The sequence below is a fragment of the Vitis riparia genome, chromosome 6 (assembly GCF_004353265.1).
Source record: "Vitis riparia cultivar Riparia Gloire de Montpellier isolate 1030 chromosome 6, EGFV_Vit.rip_1.0, whole genome shotgun sequence".
Classification (NCBI taxonomy): Eukaryota; Viridiplantae; Streptophyta; class Magnoliopsida; order Vitales; family Vitaceae; genus Vitis; species Vitis riparia.
Window position 1 is genome coordinate 15,443,530 of NC_048436.1, and position 2,452 is coordinate 15,445,981.

The following is a 2,452-nucleotide window of genomic DNA, read 5'->3' on the forward strand; positions in this document are numbered from 1 at the left end:
TTTGAGTTTACTGAGGTTTTCTTTCTCTGGAAACTTTGTCGCCAAGAAAGAAACTCAATCCTTTCTATTTCAGTATCAAATCTCCGCACCGTCATTTCGGAATTTAAAGAAATTTATTTTACAATTTAAAATTGAATTTGGAAATTTTTCTCGATAAGGTGAGTTTAGGCTTGGGAACCCAATTTAAATAAATTTATTTTACATTTTAAATTGGATTTAGAAATTTTTCTCAACCCAAGAAAATATAAGGTAAGTTTAGGATATACATTTTTTTTATTTATTTTAATCTATTTTTAGGATATACTTTTATTTTTATACCCAAATTGGTTATTAACTTTTGAAGTGTTTTTTTCTCTAAGTGAAGAGCTACAAAAAATGATGAACTCTTTCTGGTGGGCCCGAAGTCCAATGGAGGAAGGCGTGTTAATTGGCTCAGTTGGGATAAATTATGCCTTCGGAAAGAAGAAGGTGGACTGGGTTTTCGTAATCTCCGTGATTTCAACCTAGCCATGCTAGCAAACAAGGGTGGAACTTGATCACTAAACCAGACTCTCTTATTGCTAGACTCCTCAAAACTAGATATTACTGTTCTGGGGATATTCTTTCAGCCCGTCTGGGCCATAATCCAAGTTTTACTTGGAAAGGGATATGGAGTTCTCGAGCCATTCTCTTAAAGGGTAGTAGGTGGAGAATTGGAGATGGTTGTAGTATTGATGTGTGGAACAACCCTTGGCTTAGGGATACGGAAAACTTTAAAGTTGAAACTCCTATTATTCATGACTTAGCTCACTTAAAAGTTCATGATCTCTGCATCCACGGCTGTAAGGAGTGGGATGTGGAATTACTTGGGGAGATATTTTCACCTAGGGATGCTCAAGCCATTGCTAGTATTCCTTTGAGCTCGAAGTCTCCACCTGATTCGCTCATTTGGCATTGGGACAATCATGGAAACTACACGGTGAAATCAGGGTATCGTATAGCGAGATGGCTTTCCTTGCATGGTAGTTTGTCTTCACGGCCTATAGCATGGAATATGCTATGGAATTTGTCTATCCCACCAAAGATAAAATTATGTCTATGGCGTGCTTGCAAAGGATGTCTACCTACCAGGTCTACTCTCTGTGCACGAGATATGCCTATGACTGATACGTGTTTACTCTGTGGAGGACATGAAGAGGATTTAATGCATCTTTTTCTCTCCTGTCCGTTTGCTCTTTCATGTTGGTCACAAGTTGACTTGATTCCCTCAGTTAATGGTCTCTTCTTTTCTTGACTGGTTTTTCATGTTCCTCACTAATGTTGATAAAGAAGTGGTAGGGCGTGTTGGGTCTATCATTTGGGGTATATGGAGGCAGAGAAACTCCTTATTATGGAATAATAGTGCCTCATCTCCTACTCAAACAGTCTTTGCTAGCTTATCGTTCCTAAAAGATTGGTTAGATGCAAGATTGGGTTCTAATCAAAAGCTTTCTAATGGAAATGCCAACACTCAGGTCAAATGGAGTAAACCTTCCCCGGGAATGTTGAAATGTAATGTGGATGCAGCGATTTTCTCAGAACATCAAACCATCAGGCTGGGTGTGATTCTACGAAATGAATTCGGCTCTGTTGTTGGTTGCTACTCTAAGGTTGTTAATGGTGTGAGTTCTCCTAAGGAGGCTGAAGCTTTGGGGTTACGTGAAGTTGCAAGATGGCTATTGGAGCTGCGTGTTTCAAATGTTATAATAGAATTGGATGCTAAAGGTGTTTATGATGCATTTTACTCTAAAGCTCTTGATAGGTCTGAATTTGGCATGCTTATTCAAGATTGTAGATCTCTATTTTTAGATCAAAGTTTTACTCTATGTCATGTGAAAAGGCAAGCTAATGATGTTGTTGATGCTCTTGCAAAAGCAGCAAGCTCTTTCGCTAGTCCAAGTTTTTGGCGGGATGCTCCACCTCTATTAGGAGCTATCTTAGCCTCTGATGTTTATATTTTTTCTCATTAATAAGATCTATCATTATTTCAAAAAAAAAAAAAAACTTTTGAAGTGCTTTCATTTGATGTTCTTACTTTTTCAAAGTGCGGATACGTGACGTTGAGACATGCATGGCTTATAATTGAGAATTTAATTAAATAAGAATAAGATATAAGAAAAGAAATGATAAGAAAAAATTAATAAATTGTTTTTTTTTTGTCGTATTTATAAAAAAGTTTAAAATAAAATAAAATAAATTCTATTTGTAATTATGTATATAATTAAAATTAAAAAATAAATATTTTTATTATTTTATTTTTCTAACATATATAAAATAAAATAAAAAATCTTATTGGAAGAAAAATAAATTATAACGATTTATAATATTTTTTATTTATAAATTATATTTATTTAATATAATTTATAAATGAGAAATAATAAATATATATACCAAAGGGGCTCTATGCTATGCAAGTTGTGCCTTTGATGCATTG

The 2,452-nt window shown here is 34.6% G+C and overlaps 1 protein-coding gene across 1 annotated transcript; it reads left to right on the top strand.

The window, feature by feature from the left end:
• The first annotated feature begins 1,253 nt into the window (after positions 1-1,253).
• LOC117917032 lies at positions 1,254-1,988 on the top strand. Its single transcript, XM_034833261.1, has one exon. It carries the CDS (start codon positions 1,254-1,256, stop codon positions 1,986-1,988), a length of 735 nt encoding a protein of 244 aa, XP_034689152.1.
• Positions 1,989-2,452: the final 464 nt, after the last annotated feature.